This window comes from Mastigoproctus giganteus, chromosome 2 (assembly GCF_048544385.1).
Source record: "Mastigoproctus giganteus isolate SK-2022 chromosome 2, ASM4854438v1, whole genome shotgun sequence".
Lineage (NCBI taxonomy): Eukaryota > Metazoa > Arthropoda > Arachnida > Uropygi > Thelyphonidae > Mastigoproctus > Mastigoproctus giganteus.
In genome coordinates, this window is record NC_143576.1 from 134,742,615 (window position 1) to 134,767,621 (window position 25,007).

The 25,007-nt window shown below is 38.0% G+C and overlaps 1 protein-coding gene across 1 annotated transcript in view; it reads right to left on the reverse strand.

Annotated features, from left to right (window-relative positions):
- Nucleotides 1-25,007, reverse strand: part of LOC150089580 (TBC1 domain family member 19) — a 456,806-nt gene that overhangs the window by 92,678 nt on the left and 339,121 nt on the right. The window contains exon 16 of the mRNA XM_090390037.1: nt 23,058-23,173. Coding sequence (XP_090246163.1) covers nt 23,058-23,173 — 116 coding nt within the window. The remainder of the gene's footprint in view (nt 1-23,057; nt 23,174-25,007) is intronic.

The window sequence follows — 25,007 nt, forward strand, 5'->3', positions numbered from 1 at the left end:
TGGCTTGAGCATGCTCAATGCTGATGGGATTCTTCCTCTTGCCCAGAATACCTGAGAGGGCATAAATTCAAACTGAGGAAAGACTGATGTAGGATAGATGTACGGAAATTTGCCTTTAGCCAGCGGGTAGTTGGTTGGGGAACAGACTTCCATCCCTTGTCGTGGAAGTTGATAGCCTATATCAATTTAAGGCTAAGCTGGACAGGTATTTCGAACGAACAGAGGGTTGAAGTGGAAGTGGTTTTTTTTTGGCTGATGCTGCATAAGCTTGCTTTCTTGCATTATATGCCTCTACTAATACTAATGCTAATTGGCTATTATGCACCAAGTCCAACTATAAAAGGCAACATATCAGGCAATCATAAGAAATTTGGATGCCCTGGGCTAATAACATGATGCACCTTCTTAAGATCGATGGAATATATATTTATTTTTAAGAGGGTAACACAAAATATATATTTTAAATCAAACAATGAAATATAGATCTCATTGTCTGATTTAATTTCATCTGAGTTCATAAATAAAAACAACAGAAATTTGTATAAAATAATAAAACACAAAATATATGAAAAAAATAAATAATAAATAAATGAGGAAGGCACCGTAAATTGGTGTTGCCCCTGAGCTACAGCCTATCTGGCCAAATGATTTTGGTGACCAAAGGCCACTTTAATGAAAACTGTATGGCGAGGGTAAACCTGCCTACAGGTGCCAATTCATCTTTAACTGCCAAATGGAGTTAAAGGCTAAACAAATCAATAATTTATCTTATTTTTCATAACCAATATTTTAAATAATAATTATTATTTAAACCAATTATTATAAAAAAAATGTTATAAAAAATTATCATTTTATGGATAATAATTTCATCTTGAAATTATAATTCAATTACATTTATTAAAACAAAGATGTATTTTGGTTATTCTAGGATTTTGCCAAAAAAAAAAAAAAAAAAAAAATCACAGCTAGGCACTACAACTGGCATTACCTCAACCTTGGTGGTAACTTACCTGACAGGTAATCCACCACTGCCACCAAGGGACCCAAGTGATCTGGGTAGCCAATGCAATTATGAATCAGGTTAGTGTGATATAAACACTAAGAAAACAAAAATGAGAGGAAAAATAAATAAAAACAATGTTATAAGCCTAACGATTGTGAAGGCGCACTATAGCCCCAGCAGGTTATTAGCATTAGTAGAGGCATTTGATGCAAGAAAGCAAGCTTATGCAGCATCAGCCAAAAAAAAAAAAAAAAAAACCCACTTCCACTTCACCCCTCTGTTCGTTCAAAATACCTGTCCAGCTGAGCCTTAAACTTATTTAGGCTGTCAACCTCCACCACAAGGGATGGAAGTCTGTTCCACCAACCAACCATCCGCTGGCTAAAGGCAAATTTCCGCACGTCTATCCTACATCTGTCTTTCCTCAATTTGAATTTATGCCCTCTCTGGTGATTTTTCTGAGCTAGAGGAAAAATCCCATCAGCATTGAGCATGCTTAAACCATTCAAGGCTTTATACACCTCTATCAGATCACCTCGCTGGTGCCTAGTCTCCAGACACTGTAATTTGCAAAACTTAAGCCTTTCTTTGTAAGAGCACCCCTTTGTTCCATTCACTAATCTTGTTGCCCTTCTCTGTACTCGTTCCAGCAGCTCTACATCCTTCTTGAAATGAGGCCTCCAGACCTGTATACAGTACTCTAGGTGTGGCCTGACCATCGCCTTATACAATGGAATAATCACCTCCTTATCCCTGCTGGAAAAATTCCTGTATATCATTGACAATACTCCATGAGCTACTCTTGCAGCCCGTCTGCACTGCTCAGAGAACTTCATATCTGCCTGCACAACCACCCCCAAGTCCCTTTCATTCTCTACCACTGTCAGTGTAGTACCACAAAGTTGATACGTTGCTCTGGGGTTGCTGTTTCCCATGTGTAGTACTTTACATTTGTCAATGTTAAACTTCATTTGCCACCTCTCAGCCCATCTGCTCAACTTTTCCAGATCCTGTTGCAGCAGCATAGTGTCAGTAGTGTCCTTGACAACCCTGCCAACCTTTGTATCGTCTGCAAACTTGGACATTAAGCCCGATATACCATCATCAATATCATTTATAAATACAGAAAACAATAATGGACCCAACACTGAGCCCTGAGGGACTCCACTAATAACATCAGTCCACGATGAGCAGTGTCCACTGATTACCACTCTCTGTCTTCTCCCCCTCAACCACCCCTTTATCCATAGCAGCAATTTGCCTCCAATGTCCCACTGCTCCAATTTGTGTAGCAGTCTTCCATGTGCAACAGTATCAAAAGCTTTCTAAGATCCTAGTATATAATATCAAAGTTATTCCCTGCATCCAGTTCTTTTGTGACTGCATCATAGTATCCAATCAAGTTGATCAGGCAAGACTTCCCCTTAACAAAACCATGCTGTGTCTGAGCTATAACTGAAGTCTTGTCTAAATGATCCTGCAGTGCTTCTTTAACCAGTGCCTCCATTAATTTTCCTGGAACAGAAGTTAAGCTCACAGGTCTATAATTACTTGTGTCAGCCTTTGATCCTCCTTTGTGAATTGGGGTCACATTTGCACATTTCCAGTCTATGGGTATCTCCCCTGAGTCCAAGGAAGCTCTCATAATTATGGCTAAGGGTTTGCTTACTTCCTTTGCTGCCTCCTTTAATATAACTGTATAGATCCCATCCACCCCGGGTGCCTTTCTTGTGTTTATCTTCAACAGTTTCTCCTCCATTTTACTCCCAGTTATTTCAAGATTCTGTAGCTTACTGCTAGAGTTGAATACACCTCTGGCATTCCCCTCGCTAAATAACTCCTCATGTGTGAATGTCGATGCAAAATATTCATTTATGTTTGTTAGCTACCTGAGCAGGATCATCAACACTTGACCCATCAATATCAAGTGGACCAATCTGATTCATCCCCTTCCTTCTAGAGTTTACATAAGTAAAGAACTCTTTGCTGTTTTTCTTTGCATCCCTTGCCAAGGATTTCTCGTAATCTGCCTTCACCTGCCTAACCTCCTTTGTAACTTGGTTGCATATCAACTTGTATCTATCATAGGCTTCTGTGTCATGTGTTAATTTGTATGTATCCCATGCATTTTTCTTCTCTGCCATATGCCTCATTAGTTCATCTGACATCCATTTTGGCCTAAACCTTGAACAATATTTCTTAGTTGGTATGTAAAGCCTAGTAGCTTCCAAGATAAGTTCTTTGAATGCTTCCCATTTTGAATTTGCTGTTGGTAACATCATCAGTTGGTCCCACTGTATAGAATTTAAATACTGTCTCAGTCCATTGTAGTCGCCTTTACGGAAGCAATAACCCTTCCCTTTACCCCTAATGGTAGTTACCTCTTTGAGTAAATCCCACTTCAGCACACTGTGATCACTGCCACCTAGTGGTTCATTTATCTGCAGATTCTTAATGCATGAAGAATCACTGCTGATAATCAAATCAAGAGTATTACTCCCTCTAGTTGCCTCCCGAACATGCTGATGTAGAAAACAATCATCCAATAAATCCACAAAAGCCCTGCTAGTGTGCGAGTAACCAGCCCCCAAATTCCAGTCAATATCTGGGAAATTAAAATCTCCCATTATAAGACACTCTGATTTACTGGCCCACTCTATTTCCCTGTACAGTTCATTATTATACTCATCAGAGTCATTAGACCTATAGCACACTCCTACTCTCAATTTTGATCTCCCAATGTTTATGTCACACCAAACTGACTCTACACTGCACTGTCCAGCGATGTCGACTGGCTTCACTTCCTTGGTTTTTATGTGTTTCTTAACTAATAGCATAACCCCTCCACCCTTCCTATCCTGTCTATCCTTTCTGTAGACGTACTCCCCAAATTGCAGTTCTGCATCCCTTATATCTGTGTGACACCACGTCTCTGATATCCCAACAATATCTGCCTTCGATGTTTTGAGCAATACCTCAAATTCATCAAATTTATTTACTAAACTCCTAGCATTGGTGTACACGCAATTAATGGTTATGCGCCATTAAACCTCCATAACACACACAACACCCCCTAATGATTGTGATGAATATAACAAATAACTGTATGGCCAAATAAAGTGGGCAGAGCAACAGCCAACAAAAAAAAAAAAAAAAAACCCTCCCATTTCACCCATCCATTTACTCCAAAAGTTTATCCAGTACTTCCTTTAATTTTTTTGATGACTGATGGACGTTTGTTCGAGCAATCAGCTGCCTGCTGACCAAGGTAAATTTCCACATATCAATTCTACAACTGCCTTTCCTTAATTTGAATATGTCCACTCAGGTGCATAAACAGAGGAAGAGAAAGAATCTCATCAGCAATGAGCTTGCTCAAACCATTTAAGGCCTTATATACCTCAATCAGATCATCTTGCAGGTGCTTGGATTCCAGAGGCTGCAATTTGCAGAACTTAAGCCTTTCTTGGGAAGAGCAACCCTTTGTTGCTATCACAAATCTTTAATTATTATTATTATTATAATTAGCCATATGGTGCAAGGAAGCCTGAGGCTCATGCTTGCACTAGCCAAAAAAAAAAAAAAAAAAAAAAATTCTGAATTACCCTGAGAGAGAGGGAGTCAGAAGTAGAAGGGAATCACCAAGAAATAGATGAAGAATAGAAGAAATGATGATATCCAGCTCAGGACACTGGGTATGCCAGCCCATACTCACCTGATATGAGTCCCTGGGGCTATTTTGTTGCCCTTTTCTGTAATCATACCAGCAGCTCTACATTGTTCCTAAAATGGGGCCTCCAGACCTGTATGCAGTACTCAAGGTGTGACCTGACCATTGCCTTACACAAAAAATAATTACATCCTTATCCTTGCTAGCAAAATTCCTGTATATCATTGACAAGACCCATAAGCTGCTCTGGCTGCCTGTCTGCACTACTCAGAAAACTTCATATCTGACTGCACAATTAATCTCTAGGTCATTTTCATTTGCCACTACCACGAGTATTGTACAGCACAATTGGTATGTCACTCTAGAATTACTGCTACCCATATGCAGTACTTTGCATTTGTCATTGTTAAACTTAAGTTGCCACCTCTCAGCCTATCTGCCTGACTTTTCTAAATCCTATTGGAGTAGCATACTGTCATTAAAAACTCTGCCACATCAGTCCTTGCAACGTCAGTCCTTGAGGTTGTCACAGACATTCTCTCAGATATGCCAAACAAGCTGTACTTGCTACCTAGGAGTTTAAAACACTGATGGAACTGATATTCGGTGTGACATTCAAGTCAAGTAGACCTAATTTTGGCAAAGTCCAGATGGTCTGTGACAACCAAACCCTCTGCTTGCACCTTCACGATGGTGGGACTGTTAGTAACCCTGGGTATAAAATCCATGCACAAGCACAATGGGTAACCACCCAGGTATGAACGGACATAAGCAGGGGTCAAGATGTGGCGCCCACACCACATGAAGGAATGCTGCCCCTCTGTGTTACCAGGCAATACTAGGTGGGAGATGGCTCTCATCAACCAGTGCAATACCACCACTTTGCTTATTGGAGGCTTGAAGTGGTGGAACCCATGTTTAGTCTCCAGAACTAATTCCCGGTCAACCCTTCCCCATCTCTTCCATCATGCAATATGACATGACTTTTGAGGGTACGATGAACATCATGGCGAGATCCAATCTTCCTTACATTTCGAGGGTACAGCTCTAAAATGGTGTTTTCAGGCTGGCAGCTAGTTAGTACACTGGACCGAACCTATTGGTAACTCTTTAGGAGACTTCCGGATCAGCTAGTGTATAATCTTGCTACCTCTACTCTGCCAGATAGTGAGTGGAGGGAGTCCGAGTACTGTGTATTCAGGGGGGGTGGCATTGTCGAGGACCACGCTATGTCAAGGATTTGGGTATATTCTTACCATGTGTATGCCATATCCAAAAATTTCATTACTTCATACAGCATGTGTCCCCCCACTTTTCCTTACTATTGAATACACCATGAATTGACAAACTAAAAGAGTAAGCCTATCTGCGAAAAGATCTAAACTCCTAAACACTTCCTAGTTCATTTCACAAATATACGTGGTCTCAATTCTAATCTCAACGATGTTCATTTCCACTTGCAGTCTGCCAAACCCCATGTACTTTTTCTGACAGAATCCCAGTTATCAGTTGATTCAACTACTGCTCATCTCATTGCCCAAATTATTCACTGCATGATTCCTTTTGCTTCAAAGGTGGTACTTGTGCATATGTCCGTTCTGATATTTCCTGTCAGAGAATTAGTAATTTGGAATCTCCTCTTTTCGACCTTCTCTGGTTTAAAATCTCTCTACCTCGTTGTGTCAAATTCATCTGTTGCCTACCGTTCTCCCAATTTGACTAATCACTTGGAGCTCTTTGACTTTCTTTCTTTGCAACTTGACTTTCTCCAGTCCAATTTTCCTAACAGGGAGGTAATTTTCCTTGGCAATTTTAATGTTCAGAATTCCAGCTGGCTTCCGTTTCTAGTCACACCGACCCAGCTGGTCGAGATGCTGAAGCTTTTGCAATTTCTAATGACCTTGTACAGATTTTACTTACAAGAATACTGGACAATCCCAACCATACAGCCAACACGCTTGATCTTCTTCTCACAAACAACCCTTCTAAGTACACAGATGAAGTGAGTGGTCCTTCAGGTACCTCAAATCACAAGTTGGTGATTGTCTCTTCTCCAATGGAGCTTTTATCTCAAGGCTATTCCCAACCTCATATTGTTTGGCATTACAAGAATGCAAAATGGGATGACCTGCGAGATATCTTTTATTCTTTTCCTTGGTCGGATTACTGTTTCCAAACTTCTGCTGTCAATGTTTGCTGAGATCGTGTCAGTGAAATTATTCTTGTAGGAATGGAATCCTTTAATTCCACACTACGCTTTAAAATCTTGTCCTTTATTTAAACCTTGGACCTTGGTTTTCCAATAAATGTGCTAAAGCTGTTCGAGAGAAGAATGTTGCATATCGTAATTGGCTTGTTTCCAATTGTTCAGTTTCATTTTCTGCCTACACCAAAGCTCGCAACAATTGTAAAGTGGTCATTAATCAGTACAAAAGATGGTTCTGTTGTCACTTCAGCCAAGGATAAAGCTGACCTGCTAGCATCCCATTTTTCTTCCAACTCATGTATTAATGATCTTGGTAAAACACCTCCCACCATTCCTAACATGCGCTATTCAATTCCTCCTGTGGCCTTCCGTCAAAAGGATGTCAGGGGGATTTTAACAAATCTTGATGCTAAGAAAGCTACAGGTCCTGATGGTATTTCTCCACTTGATCTCAAAACCTGTGCTCTTGAACTTACTCCTGTTCTTTGCCGCCTTTTTTCACTTTCTTATTCCAAAGGTGTTTTTCCTTCTGCTTGGAAATTTGCTCATATCCAGCCAGTTCCTAAAAAGGGTAACAAGTCCCTCTCATCTAATTATCGTCCCATTGCAATTACTTCCACTCTTTCTAACGTAATGGAGAAATCAAATAACTTCCAACTCTTAAACTAGAAACCTTCCGTCTGATCAACGATCGCCAGTATGGATTCCGTCAGTGTCGATCCACTGGTGATATTCTGTCTTATGTTACCCATATATGGACAAATTCAATGGAAAAGTTTGGTGAAACACAAGCAGTTGCTCTTCTAAACAAGCTTTCATCTTATGGTTTGCCAACTGTTTTTTGTAACTGGTTATCCAGTTTTCTCTCTGATCACCCACTGAGGATGATGGTAGAGTTCTCTCTGTCTTCTAACTTCTCCACTAATGTTGGTGTCCCCCACTCTTTTCCTCTTGTATATTAATGACTTTCTTCCATTGACTGGAAATCCTATCCATAGTTTTGCTGATGACAGCAAATTGAATTTCCACTTTCCATTTTGAAAAACCGTGCCCTGCTCAAACACTTCAACTTCTCGAATATCTACTGCCAATTCCTTAAATGCCGATCTCCAGGTAATTCTCCAGTGGGGCTAAGTTGTCTTTGCCCCACTGGAGAACTTGTCGATTTCAATCCTTCTAAAACTCAGTCTTGTCTTATATCTCACAAAAAGGAGTCTTCTTCTCCTATGCTTATCTTTGGTGATACACTGATTTCTAGGCAAAATGATATATCTCTTTTGGGGATTTACTTCTAATCTCTCTTGGTTGATTGATTGATTTTGATTTCATTGGCACAAAAACGACTACGGTTATACAGCGCCAAGAAAAGATTAAAGTGTCAACAAAGATAAATTCTGGTAACCTTTAAAAAGGTTACCTTGTCAAATTCTTATATTGATAGCTTGTAAAAACTTAAAAACTGCTGACACGTGGTCGTTGTCTGATAAAATCTGATTGAGTGTATAAGGCCCAGTCAGATCAGTTGTTGTTGTTGTTGTTGTTTTGGTTTTTAGGAGCATTAGCAACTAAGGCCATATTGCTCCGGGAATATGCGGTGGTCATTCCATAACCTTTCCGCATCCTCCGTATTTGGTGGTGACGGGCTCGAACCCCGGTCTAATCAAGAACCGTGTGCTACGCACTGCTGCTCCTTCCCACCTGGCTACGGAGGCGCCTGTCAGATCAGTAAAAACGGTAAAATATATATTGCGAACACGGGTAAAATTAACGCAATCTATTAAAATGTGCTTTATTGATAAAATGGTGTCGCAAGACTCGCACATAGGAGGGTCATCTGCCCTTAGCAGAAACGAATGTGTCCGATGACTGTGTCCAATGTGGAGTCGAGCAAGAACAACTTCCTCATTCCGATTCCTGCGCAGACTGGACTGACATGTTTCTATTACAGGCTTTATCTGGTATAATTTATTTGTTCTCTCTCTCTATGCCATAGTTCTTGCCACTGGGAATATATCTTGTTGCATATTATTTGCCTGTAGTCTGTATAGGGGACTGACAGGCAACGATTATTAGTGGGAGCTGCTGATTTGGCTGCAGTGTCAGCCAAATCATTTCCCCTTATCCCAATCTGGTTAGGAATCCAGCAGAAATGGATATCAAACTTGTATTCATGAAGAGAATGTATCTTCTGCTGAACCCGACAGAGAACTGGATGAGAGTTGTGTCTCAAAGATAATAAAGCCTGTAATACACTCAAAGAATCAGAAGTCTCAAAGATAATAAAGCCTGTAATACACTCAAAGAATCAGAAGTCTCAAAGATAATAAAGCCTGTAATACACTCAAAGAATCAGAATATATTATTGACCTTTGGCATTGACAAGTTCGAATGTGATCCAAGGCTAACTCTATAGCATGCAGCTCTGCAGTGTATATGCTGGATTCAGGAAGAATCTGCTGAGATATTATAGTGTCCGGAAAGACAACAGCAGATCCTATGCACAATTCAGACTTTGAGCCATCTGTGTAAACTGGCAGGAAGTCGAAGTGCCCAGCCTGGTGGGCAGAATAGAGCTGCTGGTAGATAGATGATGAGTCTCAGACCCATTTCTTAAGGGAAAAGTCGCATGATGGGGTATGAGCATGCTAGGGTGGAAGAGTTTCTATTGGTGTTTGTGCAACCTTGTCTACCATGATGTTAAACTCTCTGAGTAGCTCTTGGACACGAATACCAAAAGGTCGGTTGGCAGTCTGACGGATATTGTACAAGTTTTCCCAACGTGGCTCAAAAACGGATGTCCATGTAGGATGTCTGGCAGGGATTTCAACTTTAAAGCATGGTTTAAAGACAACTGCTTACGTCGAAGGGATAACGGTGGTTCATTTGTTTCGACGTATAAGCTCTGGACAGGAGATGTTCGAAATGCTCCAGTAGCGATACGGATAGCCTCATGGTGGACAGGGTCCAGTCATCAAAGGACACTGTCTCTGGCTGAGGAGTATACCTGGGCCCCGTAGTCTAATTTGGGTCGTACAAGTGCACGATAAATACGTAGTAGGGTGCACCTGTCTGCTACCCAATGCGTAGAGGAGAGAGAGCTAAGAATATTTAGTCCCCTCGTGCACTTTGTATGAAGTTGACGAATATGTTCTAGAAAGGTCAACTTTTTATCAAATACAAGTCCCAAGAATTTTGTGTCTGACACTACTCGAATAGCATTTTGTCTGAGCCTTAAATCAGGTTCAGGATGAAGATTACGCTTACGACAAAAGTATGCAAAAGGTCTTCTCCGGCGAGAACCTGAAGCCATTAGCAAGTGCCCAGGAATTAAGGCGATTGATGGCTTGTTGCAGTTGTCTTTCAATAACCCTCATGTTGCATGACTGACAAAATATGCTAAAGTCATCAACATAGAGGGTGCTGTTTACAGTTGGAGGAAGCTGTTCTGTGATAGGATTTACTTTGATGGCGAAAAGCGTGACACTTAATACTGATTCTTGTGGTACTCCCTCCTCTTGGCAGAAGGGACGAGAGAGTGAGGATCCCACACGAACTTGGAAAGATCGATTGGCTAAAAAGTTTTTAATAAAAATGGGGAGATGCCCTCTAAGACCAAGGCTAGGCAAATCTTTTAAGATGCCAAATCTCCAAGTTGTGTCATACGCCTTCTCCATGTCAAAGAACACTGACACCAAATGTTCACGTTTTAGGAAAGCATCCCAGATGGATGTTTCCAGTCTAATTAAGTGATCAAGAGTTGATCTGTTTTTTTGGAAGCTACACTGGATGCTGGAGAGAAGATCATTCGATTCTAAATACCACATTAACCGAAAATTAACCATTCTCTCCAGGATTTTGCACAGACAGCTGGTCAGAGCTATAGGATGGTAATTAGTAGGGAGTTTAGGATCCTTTCCTGGCTTCGCAAAGGCAAACACAAATGCCATGCGCCAGGAATCCGGAAATTGCTTTTTTATATAGATTTTGTTATACAGAACAAGCAGGCGATCCATAGATGTTGGTGAGAGATGGTTAAGCATTTCAAAATGGATACCATCTGGTCCAACAGCACTTGCCTTGGAATGATAGAGAGCTCTTTTTAGTTCCTGAGAGTGAAAGGCATGTTGTAGGGAAAAAGGCCTTTCAGTGTGAAATTTAGTGCCTCTTTTTCTCTTTTATGTTTCAGGACCAGGAACTATGGGGAATAGGATGATATCCCAGAGATGTTTGAAAATGTGTCTCTCTTGGCAAAAGCACATTACAAATATTGCTTCTTCTGCATCTAAAAAACTTCGTTTTCTCTTTCGTTCTCGGTGTTACTTTTCTTCCAAACAGCTGTTCACTCTGTACAAATCACAAATCCGCCCTAACATGGAATATTGTTCCCACAACCTCTCTCAGGTTTCTAGATTCCATTCAGAAGAGGGCAGTTTGGTTAATTAATGACTCCTCTCTAACAGAGTCTCTTCACTCACTGTATCATAGATGCACTGTTTCTGCTGCATGCCTTTTCTACAGATACTTCCATGGGCACTGTTCTTCTGAATTGGCTTCTGTAATTCCCGCTCTCTCTTTCAAAACAGTCCGAACATATGCTGCCACCAGCCAACATCCATTTACTGTCCAACTTAAAACTCACAGAATCAACTTTTCATCTTCCTCGTTTATTCATTCAACTGCCTTTTTCTGGAACAACCTTCCTTCACATGTATTTCCTGAAAATTACAGTCTACAGAAGTTTAAGTCTAACGTCAACAAATATTTTCTTTCGTCTACCCAAGCACGGTACTGAGTTCTAATACCTCTCGGGTTTGGGGTTTTCATAAAAAAAAACTCTTTAAAAAAAACAACATAATTATTTTTATTATACTAATTTGAACATCTCTTTAATACAACCAATCAATCCAACCCATTAAATATCGAAAATTTTTCTGAAATATCTTTTCATGTTGACAAATTTATTTGGAAATTTTGAACCATTATCTTTTTAAATCTATCACTACCATGAATAAATATTAATGATTAAAACAGGAATTATTATTGTTATTATAATAACTATTATTGTTATAATTAATGCTAATCCTATTAACCTGGATATTTCCAGCAGCAATAATTAATTTTTTTCGATCTATTCATACAACATTAAATTCAGAATTCAATCAAATTATATCTTCTTTTAAACAAAACGGATCCTCATTTATTTTCTCCAAATTATTTATAATAATTATCATTTATAATTTCTTAGAATTATTCCCATATATTTTTACCCCTAAAGCTCATTTAGTAATAACTTTATCCTTAGCCCTCCCATTCTGACCATATTTATATTCTTTGGGTGATCAAAAAATAATAAATTAATATTTGTACATCTTTTACCAATATGAATTCCACCAACCTTATCTCCTTTTGCAGTGTATACTGTAACTATTAGAAACATTACTCAACCAATTACTCTTTCCATGCAACTACCTGCTAATATAATTGTTGGTGACGAGTTGTAATGCTCAATATGTTCTAAGTTGATATCAATATTTGTAAAATAATAAGAGAAGTTTACCTCAATATAGTAGATAGAACTACGTAGAACTGTTGTTGTTATTTGGTTTTTAGGAGTATTGCTCTGGGGATATGCGGTGTTCATTCCCTGACCTTTCTGCATCCTCCGTATTTGGTGGTCATGGGCTCGAACCCCAGTCTAATCAAGAAGCGTGTGCTACGCACTGCCGCACCTGGCTACGGAGGCGCCATGTACGTATGTAGAACTACGTACTATATTGAGGTAAACTTCTCTTATTATTTTACAAAAACTGTTGGTCACATAATTCTAACTTTATAAGTTCAGTATTCTCACCTATTTCTTTCCTGACTGCTTATTTTCCCATCCCTTTCACCTCTCCTAGTTCTTGAATCAGCAGTTGGAATCATCCAAGCATTTGTATTTTCAATATTAGCTGAAATTCACTAATGATCAAAATTTCTCACCCATTTCATTTAGTAAATAAGTCCATGGCCATTAACAAGAGCTGCAGTTCTCTTTGCTTAACCAGAGGTTGTGCTAATTGATTTCATAATAATTAGGCTCAATCTGACCACAGTAGGAATTCATCTAAAGATTGATCAGATTGAGCTTTTTAACCCATTGAACTTTTTAGCTCACTGCAGAAACATTCATAACAACTGAAACTCAGTTAAAAGTGCTTTAATAATTACTATTCTTCTTGGACTACATTTCACTTTACTGTAAGGTAAAGTGAAATGTAGTCCAAGAAGAATATATATAAAATATCTTTTTTTTCCCCTTTGGTTAAACTTTAGAAGAGGGTGCACACTCCAGTCTATTCAGTTAAACTATGGGGCTGGTGAACTGTGGTTTTCTTTTAATAGACTAATATTCAGTTAGGTTAGTTTATGTCACTAATTTGGAATGGATTCAAGCAAAAAACGGTGTCCGTAATCTTTGGATTCGGTATCACATACAGTCACAGTTTTTTCGCTTGAATCTACCCCGAATTAGTGGCATAAACTAACCTAGCCTTTTTTTCACTAGCCGAATATTAGTCTATTAAAAAAAAAAAAAAAAAAAAAACCCCAGTTTAACTGAATACACCAGAGTGAGCACCCTGTCCTAAAGTTTAACCCTTTCTTTTCTTATTATTTCCTAACCTAACCTTTAAAGTTAGATTGGGAAATATATAAGGAAAAATAAGGAAACTTTTTTCTTAATAAGGAAAATGTTGAAGTTTTAAGTTGTCTCTGCTGTATATTAACTAAAGGGATTAAGATCAGGTGTCTGGTAGACAAAATTATTGTTTAAAATTTCTTTAAATTTAATTTCTGTAATTTTTAAATATTATTTCAGTAATTCTGTAATTTTAATTTTTAACTTTTCTAAAGTATTTCTGCTAAAGTAAATTCATTCTAACCTAGATTGATGAATTTTAACTTCACTATGGATAAAGTATTGGTAACCGTTTAATTTCTGAAATACTTTGTTAATTTAGATTCTAAAATATATTGTAAATTTAAATTTTGTAATCTTTCTTAAGTTCAAATTTTCACTAAATAATGGGTGTTATAAGGTCCACTTCCAATAAATTGTGCAAAGGATATCACAACTCAGATGGAAATGCATGCAGGCATTTCCATATGAGTGATGAGTTTGTCGCTTGTATAGCCTGTGGCATATACTGTAAGGTCAGACTAGCAGATAAATCAAGCTCAACTGACAATTCTTTTCTTTGCATCCAATGTAAGGAGTATAATGATCTCAAATTAAAACTTGGTGCATTACTAGAATTTGAGTCACTGAAGAAATGGGTACCTGCCCTAGAAACAAATGTAACTGGGAGCTTGTCAGGGATTCCAGTATTTCATTACCTGACAATAATGACAGTACGCTATTGCAACAGGATCTAGAAAAGTTGGGCAGATGGGCTGAGAGGTGGCAACTGAAGTATAACATTGACAAATGCAAAGTACTGCACATGGGTAGCAGTAACCCTAGAATAACTTACAAACTGTGCAGTACTACACTTAAGGTAGTGAAGAATGAAAAAAACCCTAGTGGTAATTGTGTAGTCAGATATGAAGTTTTCTGAGCAGTGCAGACAGGTTGCCAGAGCAGCTCATGGTGTCTTGTCAACGATATCCAGGAATTTTGCTAGCAGGGATAAGGAGAAATTAGGAGGTGATTATCCCTTTGTATGCAGTACTCAAGGTGTGGCCCACCTTGAGTACTGCATACAGGTCTGGAGGCCTCATTTTAGGAAGGGTGTAGAGCAGCTGAAATAAGTACAGAGAAGGGGAAAGAGATTGGTGAGGAGAACAAACAAAGGGTTCTTACCAAGAAAGGCTTAAGTTCTGTAAATTGCAGAGTCTAGAGACTAGGCACCTGTGAGGTGATCTGATTGAGGTGTATAAGGCATTGAATGGTTTGAGCAAGCTCAATTTTGATGGGATTCTTCCTCATGCTCAGCTTATGTACCTGAGAAGGCATAAATTCAAACTGAGAAAAGACATTGTAGAATAGATGTGTGGAAATTTGCCTTTAGCCAGAGGGTGGTTGATTACTAGAAAAAAACTTCCATCTGTCGTTGTGGAAGTTGATAGCGTAAATAAATTCAAAGAACTGGATAAACTTTTGGAGTGAATGGATGGGTGAAATGGGAAGGTGTTTTTTTTGGCTGATGCTATATAAGCTTGCTTTCTTGCATCATATACCTCTACTAATGCTACTGATAAGTGATGTATCCCTGATTCAGATTCCAGAACAGAATAGGCAATGTATACTGCTCTGGTTGAAAATGATTTAGTTTTATTGAGAGACTATTGTCAGGGAAATAGGTAACATTTTTTATAATAAAGATGGGTGGACAAGAACCATGGTATGTTTGCTGGGAGCAACAATTGATGATTTCACCAACAGACTGTCAGATTTTAAGAGGGAGGGGTGTAAATAGAGCAGTATTATTCATGTGGGGACTAATATTAAACAAACATGATTTGTTGGATAGAAGTCCTCCCCACCTGTAAAGGCTTTTGGGAGAATTTTTATTAGTGTAACCTATACTTATAGGTATTTTGCAGAGAGTATTCATTTTAACAAAAAGTGGTGCAAGGATTTTTCCAAGTACCATTGAGGATACCTTAGAGGTTTAGGGAAACTACTAGTTGCAGGGAGAAGGGTAATGTAGACGTTACCCTTCACTTTAACTGATATCTGATGATATCGGTTAAAGTAATGTTTGCACACATCTCAAGAATTCTCGTTTGTTGCTGCAACAGCCAATGTTCTCTGGGTGGCAACATTTCAACTGAATGGGAAGATAAAGCTAGGGAAACAAGCCTAAATAACTTCAAGGGGTCTGTGTAAGTTAAGACTAAGTATTCTTCTATAGAAGAATACTTAGTCTTAACTGTGTTAACAGCAATTGTTGTTGATATTACAAGAGTTGTTGACATTACTGTAGCATTAGCATCAGTAGAGGCATATGATGCAAGAATGCAAGCTTATGCAGCATCAGCCAAAAAAAAAAAAACACTTCCATTTCACTCCTCCATTCATTTGAAATACCTGTCCAGCTGAGCCTTAAATTTATTTAGGCTATCAACTTCCACAACAAGGGATGGAAGTCTGTTCCACCAACCAACTACCAGCTAGCTGTAGGCTCAGTAATGTCAACAACTCCTGAGTAATGTTGTCAATAAAATGGGTGAATTCAAACTCCTGGTTAGGACAACTAATGTTGACCTAATATGTCCAACAGAAACATGGTGCCACCCAGAAATTGGGGATGATGAGTTTCAAGATGAAATGTTATAAGGAGTATAATGAAATTTAGGAAAGATAAGGAAGATACAAGGGAGGAGGTGAGGTCATCCTTCTTATTAAAAGCAGCCTAAGTGCAAAAAGAACTTTTGCTGAGTTAAAAGTTATGCCTGCCAGCACAGAATCTGTGTGGTTCAAGTTAATTTAAAGTTTTTTTTTTTTTTTTTTTTTATAAACCCCAAACACGAGAGGCATTAGAACCTATAGTACTTAGTACCGTGCTTGGGTTGGAGGTTGAGAAGACAAAAGAAGATATTTGTTGACATTGGACTTGAACTTCTGTAGACTGTAACTTTCAGGAAATACGTATGAAGGAAGGTTGTTCTAGAAAACGGCAGTTGAATGAATAAACGAGGAAGATGAAAAGTTGGTTCTGTGGGTTTGAAGTTGGACAGTAAATGGATGTTGGCTGGTGGCGGCACATGTTCGGACTGTTTTGAAAGAGAAAGCGGGAATTATAGAAGCCAATTCAGAAGAACAGTGCCCATGGAAGTATCTGTAGAAGAGGCATGCAGCAGAAACAGTACGTTTATGAGACAGCACGTGGAGAGACTCTGTTAGAGATGAATCATTAATTAACCTAACTGTCCTCTTCTGAACGGAATCAAGAAGCCTGAGAGAGGTTTTGGGAACACCAGCCGAGATGTGGGAACAATATTCCATGGCAGGGTGGATTTGCGATTTATACAGAGTGAGCAGCTGTTTGGAAGAAAAGTAATGCCGAGAGCGAAAGAGAAAACCAAGTTTTTTAGATGCAGAGGAAGCAATATTTGTAATGTGCTTGTGCCAAGAGAGATTAGAAGTCAGGGTAATTCCCAAAAGGGATATATCATTTTACCTAGAAATCGGAGTGTCACTAAAGATAAGCATAGGAGCAGAAGAATCCTTTTTGCGAGATATAAGACAAAACTGAGTTTTAGAAGGGTTGAAATCAACTAAGTTGTCTTTGCCCACTGGAGAATTACCTGAAGATCGGCATTTTAGGAATTCGTAGCAGATTTTCAAGAAGTTGAAGCTGATTGAACAGGGCAAGGTTTCTCGAAATGGAAAGTGGAATGCAATGTGCTATTATTGGCAACACTATGGATAGGATTTCCAGTCGATAGAAGAAGGTAATTAATATACAAGAGGAAAAGAGTGGGGGAAAGAACTGAACCTTGGGGGACACCGGCATTAGTGGAGAAGTTAGAAGACAGAGAGCCATCTACTATCACCTTCAGTGAGCGATCAGAGAGAAAACTGGATAACCAATTACTAAAAACAGTTGGCAAACCATAAGATGGAAGTTTGTTTAAGAGAATTTTATGCCAAACACGATTGAAAGCCTTTGAGATGTCAAGAGCAACTACTTGTGTTTCACCGAACCTTTCCATTGAATTAGTCCATAAATGGGTAACATAAGCCAAAACATCACAAGTGGATCGACACTGACGGAATCCATACTCGCGATCGTTGATCAGACGGAAGGTTTCTAGGTAGTTTAAGAGTTGGCAGTTAATTAATTTCTCCCTTACTTTAGAAAGAGTAGAAGTAATTGCAATGGGACGATAACCGGATGGGAGGGATTTGTCACCCTTTTTAGGAACTGGCTGGATATGAGCAAATTTCCAAGCAGAAGGAAAAACACCTTTGGAATAAGAAAGTGAAAAAAGGCGGCAAAAAATAGGAGTAAGTTCAGGAGCACAGGTTTTGAGAACAAGTGGAGAAATACCATCGAGACCTGGAGCTTTCTTAGCATCAAGATCCGTCAAAATCCTTCTGACATCCTTTCGACGGAAGACCACAGGAGGCATTGAATGGAGCATGTTGGGAATGGTGGGAGGTGTTTTACCAAGATCTTTAATACATGAGCTGGAAGAAAAATGGGATGCTAGCAGGTCAGCTTTATCCTTTGCTGAAGTGACAACAGAACCATCTGGTTTGGACAGAGGTGGGAGCAGAGATGGGCAAAAGTTGTGGCCAATAGCTTTGGCAAGGGACCAGAATGCTTGGCTACCATTAGGGCAAGAAGCAAGTTTTCTACCTTAGCCTGTTCAAACTCTAGTTTGGAGTGATTAATAACTGCTTTAAAATTGTTGCGAGCTTTGGTGTAGGCAGAAAATGAAATCGAAGAATTAGAAACAAGCCAATTACGATATGCAACATTCTTCTCTTGAACAGTCTTAGCACATTTATTGGAAAACCAAGGTTTAGATAAAGGACGAGATTTTAAAGTGGAGTGTGGGATAAAGGATTCCATTCCTGCAAGGATAATTCACTGACATGATCTGAGCAAATGTTGACAGAAGTTTTGAAACAGTAATCTTACCAAGGAAAAGAAGAAAAGAAATCTCACAGGTCATCCCATTTTGCATTCTTGAAATGCCAAACAACACGAGGTTGGGAGTAGCCATGAGATAAAGGCTGTTGTTGTTTGGTTTTTAGGAGCATTAGCAACTAAGGCCATATTGCTCCGGAATATGCGGTGGTCATTCCTTGACCTTTCCGCATCCTCCATATTTGGTGGTGACGGGCTCGAACCCCGGTTTAATCAAGAAGCGTGTGGTACGCACTGCTGCTCCTTCCCACCTGGCTACGGAGGCGCCCTTGAGATAAAGGCTCCAATGGAGAAGAGACAATCACCAAGTTGTGATCTGAAGTGCCTAAAGGACCTCTCACTTCGACCTTGTACTTAGAAGGGTTGTTTGTGAGAAAAAGATGAAGTGTGTTGGCTGTATGATTAGGATTGTCCGATATTCTTGTAGGTAGATGAATAATCTGTGCAAGGTCATTAGTAATTGGAAAAGCCTCAGTATCTCGACCAGCTGGGTCACTGTGACTAGAAAACGGAAGCCAACTGGAGTTGTGAACATTAAAATCACCAAGGAAAATTACCTCACTGTTAGGAAAGTTGGACTGGAGAAAGTCAAGTAGCAAAGAGAGGAAGTCAAAAAGCTCCAAGTGATTAGTGAAGTTGGGAGAACAGTAGAGACAACAGATGAATTTTACACAATGAGGTAGAGAGATTTTAAGCCAGAGAAGATCAAAGAGAGTAGATTCCAAATTGCCAAGTCTCTGACAGGGAATATCAGAACGGACATATGCACAAGTACCACTTTTGAGGCGAAAGGAATCATACAGCGAATAATTTGGGCATCTGAGATGAGCAGAAGTTGAATAACCGATAACTAAGATTCTGTCAGAAAAAGTACATGGGGTTTGGCAGACTGCAAGTGGAAATGGACATCGTTAAGATTAGAATTGAGACCACGTATATTTGTGAAATGAATTAGGAAAGTGCTTGGGAGGTTTACATCTTTTTGCAGATAAGCTTGCTCTATTAGTTTGACGATTCATGGTGTATTCAATAGTAAGAAAAAGTGGGTGGGACATGCTGTATGAAGTAATGAAATTTTTAAATATGGCGTACACATGGTAAGAATATACCCAGATCCTGGACATAACGTGGCCTCGACAATGCTCCCCGCATGTACACTACTCGGACTCCCTCCAGTCACTATCTGGCAGAGTAGAGGTAGCAAGATTATACACTAGCGGATCCAGAAACCTCCTAGAGGTTCGGTCCGGTGTTCTAACTATGGCCGGCCTGCGAATAAAGGCATAATAAGATATTTTTTATTTTTTAATAAAGGCATTTTTTAAAATTTTTAAAGGTATAATGAGGGTGGGAGTAATCTACAGTCTAAAGCATTGAAAAGAGTATGATGAAATTCTCTATATGCAGATGGAATAAGAAGACAAGTGTGAATGTTTTGTTATGTGTAACTTCAATCTGCTCCTAAGTGACTGGAATAAGTCAGAGGGAAACTCATCATGGGGAACAAAATTTTTAACTAGATGATTATTATTTGCACCAGCACATTAGAGAAAATACTAGGGATAAGAATATTCTAGACCTTATCATTGCTCAACAAATCAGTTGACATCCCAGGGCTTACAGTATAGGACCCATTGGCAAGTAATGACCATGCAGCCTTTAGTTGGTAGATGAAGAAAGATTTCTTAGTAGTTAAAAGTAAATGCACAGTTTTAATTTCTGAAAAGAGGAGTATAATACTACATAGCATCTATTAATTGGGCTGATTTAGTGGGAGCTCAAATACATTCGAATTTTGGAATACCTTTAAAGTAATAATCAAAGAAGCTATGAATGCATATATACCACTAAGAAAATACAGCACGAGGAGAATACTGAAATGAATGAATATGGACCTGGCCAGTCTGATAGAGGAAAAAAAGGTAGCATAGAAAAGTTACAGGGCAGTGAAAAGTACTGAAGCCTACAATAGCCAAAGGTTGATCTGTGATAATACCACAGATAAGGTTAAGAAGGCCAAGGCTGAGTGTGAGACAGCACTGGCAAAGAGTTTTTCCTGTATGTGAATACAAAGAAGAATAAAATGAATCATGTTAGATTCTTGTGTACTGGGTTTTGGAAAGTCTTAGATAACCTAGTTGATATCCTTGATGAAATGAATAGATACTTTGCATTGGTCTTTACTAATGAAAGACCCTTCATATTGAGGACAGGTTGTGCAAGTGTTTTGAAATCAGTGATTTTGAAATTACAGACGACTGATTATTAGAAAAACCTTTGGGCAAGTAAGGCTCCTAGAGTTGATGGCATATAACCAGTAATTTTGTGGGAGATGACCAGAGGGTGTATTGGGCCACTGTGGTTAATTATGAGGGCATCATTGAATTTTGGAGAGATTCTTTTGGATTGGAAAAGTGCCAATGTATTGCTTATACGTAAAGGTGGTTCTAAGAGTGAAGTCAGTAACTACAGACTTCTCTCTTAGAACCTAGAAGGTTTTTCCTACAGTGGTAGGAAAAATCTTGGAGGCAATGATTAAGTGTGCAATCCAGGATAGATAGAAATGGAATTCTGAAGGACAGACAACAACATGGTTTTGTTAATGTAAAATCATGTTTAAGCTATTTTTGACTGTGTCAAAATAGCTTACCAGGTAAGCTACTTTGACACAGTTACTAATGAGCTAAATGTCAGGAACAATTTTGACATAGTTTATTTTAACTTTAGCATGGCATTTGACTTCTCTCCCAAGAGGTTTCAGTATAAGCTGGAAAATGCTGGAGATTAATGGAAAGATTTTAAGGTGGATTGCAGGGTGGCTATAGGGAAGAAGGCAGAGGGTTGTGATTAATGGATATTCTTCAGATTGGTGTGATGTCAAAAGTGGGGGTCCCACAAAGATTGATTCCTGGACCGCTGTTGTTTCTGATTTTCATAAACAACATTGAAATAGAAGGGAAAAAGGGCATGACGTCAAAATTTGCAATGATGTAAAAATTGGTCGAGTCATTAATAATCAGTGCCAAGCAGTTCTCCTTTAGGGTGACTTCAACAGGTTTTAAGAATGGTCAGAAAAGTGACAGCCATGTTTTAATATAGCAAAATTCAAGGTTTTACCCATGGGATATAGCAACTCCAAAGTAACTTATACAACTGGTACGGCTGAATTAAAAACAATAGAGGAAGTAAGGGATCTTATGATATGGGTAGATATGAAGTTCTCTGAGCAGCATAAATAGGCAACCAGGAAAGCCCATAGTGCCCTATCAATGATTTATCAAACAATATTCTGTAGAGATAGGGAGGCTATAATAACAATGTACAAGGCAATTATAAGACCTCATTTTGAATAATGTGTCCAAGTAGGGAGACTTCAAAAGGATCCAGACATGGGAACTCATATAGTGAAATTGGCAACCATATGAGGCGAGTTCAAAAGTGTGGGCTAAAGAGCTTGGCAACAAGGCATCTTAGAGGAGACCTGACTGAGGTTTATAAGGCTCTGAGAAGGGTTAGTAAAATGAAAGCAGAACTTTCACAGTTAAAAAGAATTCCAGAATTAGTGGCCATAAATTCAAATTACAGGGGAAGTGATTCAGACTAGATTGTAGACAGTTTTCTTTTAGCCAGAAAGGTGTTGATTATTGGAAAAGTTGCCTCCACAAGTAGTTGACTGACAGTTTTTTTTTCTTTTTCTTTTTTTTCTGCCACTGCAGCAAATGCCTATGTTTTCTTTGCACTATTATGGTCAATACTAATACTAATACTATTATAAGAACATAAAGAAAACATCACATTTCTCCTATCTCTATTTTTTAGATATTGGGATCGTGATCATAAATTTGAATCAGTTCTTTTGAAAGTTCAATTCTTGCTTTCATCTGAACTGCTGTTAAAAACTTGGGTACAGAGAATTTGTATAATCTTTCCATGTTTATGATATCGCACATGCATGTTTGGCAACCACATTTAATAATATGAACTCTCAAAAGGCTATATATATATTCAATATATATACTGAATATATATTCTGTATACTATATATTCAATATTTATTTAATAATTACCCCAGATAATGGCTCTATTATGGGTATGGTTTGACATACATCTCATTTACCTACAGCAATACATGCCCATCTTTGAACACTTGCACTATTCTAATATCCTACTTCATAACAAAACATTTCATCACCAACTTCATAATAAAGCGATTTCATCACATATTTCAACAATCATTTCTAGTCTCTTAGATTGATTTCTTTAAAAAAGAAATAGAAGATATTTATTCAAAAAGTGATATCATGAGAAATAGATGATAAAAATTACTTATTGTCAATGATATATAAAAATAACCAAGCCTTCTACTGTAAAAAGTCTTGATATTCTAGATAAAAAAAATAAAATAAAAAAGTTTTTTTTATTCAATATTCAGATTTTTTTTTAACAAATTCAGTCTTAGAACTTTTTGATCTTATATTTTACATTCAATTTACATTCAATTTACATGAACTTATATGCAACCAATAACTTTACTTGGCAATATTTCCAAAGAATTGTAGGCTAGTATCCTATCCCAAAGAAGCAGAATTTGGTCTGTTGCAAGGTAACCAGAGAAGGCTCTCATAAGCCACTTGACAGCTATTTTCAATCTGAAAAGAAGTATGTATTGAATACATTTATGCTAAAAAACATATTTTAAGTAAAAAAAAGAGAGAAAAGCAGTGTGCAGAAATTTTTTGTCTGTATACATACATCTAAAATAAAACCACCTAATTAGTCACTTTTGATAAAAAAAATGAAAAAAAATGAAACAAGAATTAGAATTAGTGATATGATGAAAGGAAGCAGAGCTTACAGAGCACCACTGAGAAAAAAAAACTTGCTTTATTTGTCCAATCAGACTATCCCAAACTTCTTTAAATTTATTCAAAATACTTACTTCCACAACACTAGGTGTAAATGCTATTTCTAAAATCGATTAAGTTTTTACAAAATGCAAATTTCAGTGCATCTATTGTGCAGCCATCCTTTTCAATTCAAATTTATATATCTTTGCATGTCATTTGAGAAAGGGTATATATGCCATCAGCATTTAGTGAACTTGAATACTTTTAAAAGCCCAATACACTTCAATTTGGTCACCACATAGAAACTGCCTAGTTCGCAGAGATTGTAAATTACAGAAGCTCAGCCTTTCTAAGTAAGAATATCCTTTTGTGTCCACAACCAATCCTGTTGTTCTTCACTCTTTCCAAAAGATCTATGTCCTTCCTAAAATGAGGTTCCTAAACCTGTATGCAGTATTCTAGATGTATATCCACAGTATAACCACAGTATAACCAGTTGTGTTCAATGGGTTAATTATCTCTTTGTCCCTGATCACAAAGTTCCAGTATATCATTAAATCTAATGGGCTGTTATAGATACATGCTTGTACTGCTGAGAAAATTTCATATCAGACTGTTCAATTATCCCTAGATATTTTTCTTTAATAAACTATCTTGAGTTTGGTGGTACTAAAATAGCATGTCATTCCAGAATAACTGATACCCAAATGCTGTACCTTGTATTTATCAATGTTAAACTTCAGTTGCCACTTTTGAGCCTATTTACTTAGCTTATCTGCTCTTCTTGAAGTAGCATATCCTAATTACTGTCATTAACCATTGTGCTTTGTATCACAGCAAATTTAAAATAGTTACATCAATACCATTAATAAATATTAAAAATAGTAGGGACCCAACAATGACCCCAGTGGTCTCCCACTCATCAAATTAGCCCAAGAAGAGCAGTGGCAATTTATAGCAACTCATTGTCACTTAACCATCCCTTTATTCACAGTAGTAACTTGTCCCTAATGCTACCTTGTGCCAAGTTATACAGCAATCAATCACAGTTACAACAGTTTTATTGAAATCATCTAAGTATGTAATATCAAAATTATTCTTTGCCTTTTTGTGATGACGTCACAGGAGGTTCATCAGATTGGTTAGGCATGATCAACCTCTGAATGCCTTATGGCTTCATTCCCATTAAGATGATCTTACATTACTTCTTTAACTGTTAACTCCGTTATATTCTCTGGCACAGATGGTCACACTTACAGGTCTATAGTTATCTACATGATCCTTTGAACTACTCTCGTGAATAGGAGAAATTACATATCTCCAAGCTGTAGGGACTTCTACTGAATATAAAGGATTCACTCATTATTAACCCTCCAATTGATGTGACAACATATGGTATGCATCAAAAACAATTTAAATTTAAAAATTAAAATAGTGATTTAAGTGATATCAACAAGAACAGCAGTTTTCTTTCATTAGTGGTTTGACTTTCAATCTATATCATTGTTTTGTTATTGAAGAAGCTTGGCCATAAAAAATAAAATAACAAAATTTCTTAAGCCTAATCAAGACAATTATTGAAAAAAAAAACCCAAAAAAAAAAAAAAATTTAAATTAGTGGCATCTCTCATATACA